This window comes from Asparagus officinalis, chromosome 8 (genome assembly GCF_001876935.1).
Source record: "Asparagus officinalis chromosome 8, Aspof.V1, whole genome shotgun sequence".
In the NCBI taxonomy this organism is placed as follows: domain Eukaryota; kingdom Viridiplantae; phylum Streptophyta; class Magnoliopsida; order Asparagales; family Asparagaceae; genus Asparagus; species Asparagus officinalis.
Window position 1 is genome coordinate 114,016,054 of NC_033801.1, and position 1,862 is coordinate 114,017,915.

General features: G+C 35.7%; 1 protein-coding gene across 1 annotated transcript; it reads right to left on the minus strand.

The window, feature by feature from the left end:
* Nucleotides 202-1,487, minus strand: LOC109820593 (glutathione S-transferase T3-like). Its single transcript, XM_020386752.1, has 2 exons — nt 1,076-1,487; nt 202-994 (listed from the first exon to the last, which is right to left on the minus strand). The coding sequence occupies exons 1-2, from the start codon at nt 1,367-1,369 to the stop codon at nt 320-322; spliced, it is 969 nt and encodes a 322-aa protein (XP_020242341.1). The 5' UTR covers nt 1,370-1,487; the 3' UTR covers nt 202-319.

Consider the following 1,862-nt stretch of genomic DNA (forward strand, 5'->3'; position numbering starts at 1 on the left):
AATACTTTAAATAGTTTTGAAAATATAAAAAATAAAAAATGTTAAAAAATTATATGAATTAATTTAAAATATAAAATATATTATAAATTAATACTAAAAGTATAATATATAATATACTCATTATTTAAATAAAAGTAATTATCTTTAATAAATTGATAATAAGACATAGATAAGCGCCTTTAAATTTTTAAAGCAGAAAATATAACATAATATTTGGAACAACCTTCACAGTTACTCCGAATGATGAAATTTTATATATTACATTCAGCGGCATTACATAGAAAAAGAAAGTACATGAAAATAAAGTACATGAAAAAAACTAAAAATCGGGCAGGCCATTTCCTCCATATCCACCGCTTCTGTAGTCAGGTATTCCGTATTGACTTCCTGCATAACTATATTCAGGATTAGGAATATCAGATGAAGAACCTCCGGTTGTGTTTCTATTTAAAATCTCTTGTTTTTTAATTCGAAAATACTCGCGTTCCGAAGGATCAGTAATAGTATCAAGATTAATCAACATAATCTTATTTTCCTGGCGTTCCCTTTGAATATCTAATTTTTTCTTTTCGTTTTCGGCCCTTAACATCATAATCTGGTGCATTGTTATTCTATCATTTTCTCGTTCTCCATGACTTTTTTTTAAAATATCGACAATTTCTTGATTGCTTTTATTGAGAGTTTCCAAGTCGAGGTTGGATTCAGTTGCTTGTCGCCTCCTCATCTTCTCTTTCTTCCTTCCTGTCGGTCGACTTGTTATCATATCTTCGTCATTATGAGTATATTCCTCATTATCGTCATTTAAGTCGACGACAGGAGAACTTGAATCTGATCCCTGAGATGAGCGGGACTTTGAAGTTTTGGAAGTTGCAGGCGATCTGACACTTATATTTGCCCATTTCTCTGCATCTTTTAAAATTGACCAAACATGATCAAATAGAAACCCCTTTCTCTCTTCTGGATCTTCTGCAAATATTATCCTAGCACGTTTAATCTACCACAAGAGAGGAAGAAACATTTATTAATAACATGATAGTAGATGATAATCAAGATTTATGTTATTCAAAATACTTACAATGTCAAGCTCAGAAGCACCGCTTGGATTTAAGCGCTCGACTTGTCGAATACATCCTCGAAATTTACTGATGGCCTTCATAATTAATTGCATTCGGCATGAAAGAGACTTTGGAGTCCTTTGAGCATTACAAATATTGGAAATCCTTTCATGAAATAAAGCAGAAATTCGTTCCCACAGCTTGTCCTTCTTTTGATTAGAACCCATGACTGGATCTTGAGAAATTTCGAGCCACGTGGCGCATAAAACTTGGTCTTCTTCTTGTAAAAAAGATTTTCCGCGACTAGATGCCATAATCTAAGGAGGAATGTAAAGAGTTATGAATATAGAATAAGAAGAGTTGTGGTGGAGATATGAAAATTGTGCAAGTATTATATAGGGATCAGATGTGGGGAGTCTCCAACACCAGGAGAATCCAATGTGGGGAGTCTCCAACACAAAAGGAATCCAATGCGGGGGTGAGAAGCCAATGCTGAAAAGAATCCAATGTGGGGAGTCTCCAACACAAAAGGAATCCAATGCGGGGGTGAGAAGCCAATGCTGAAAAGAATCCAATGTGGGGAGTCTCCAACACAAAAGGAATCCAATGCGGGGGTGAGAAGCCAATGCTGAAAAGAATCCAATGTGGGGAGTCTCCAACACAAAAGGAATCCAATGTGGGGGTGAGAAGCTAATGCTGAAAAGAATCTAATGTGGGGAGTCTCCAACACGAAAGGAATCCAATGTGGGGGTGAGAAACCAATGCTGAAAAGAATCCAATGTGGGGAGTCTCCAACACAAAAGGAAT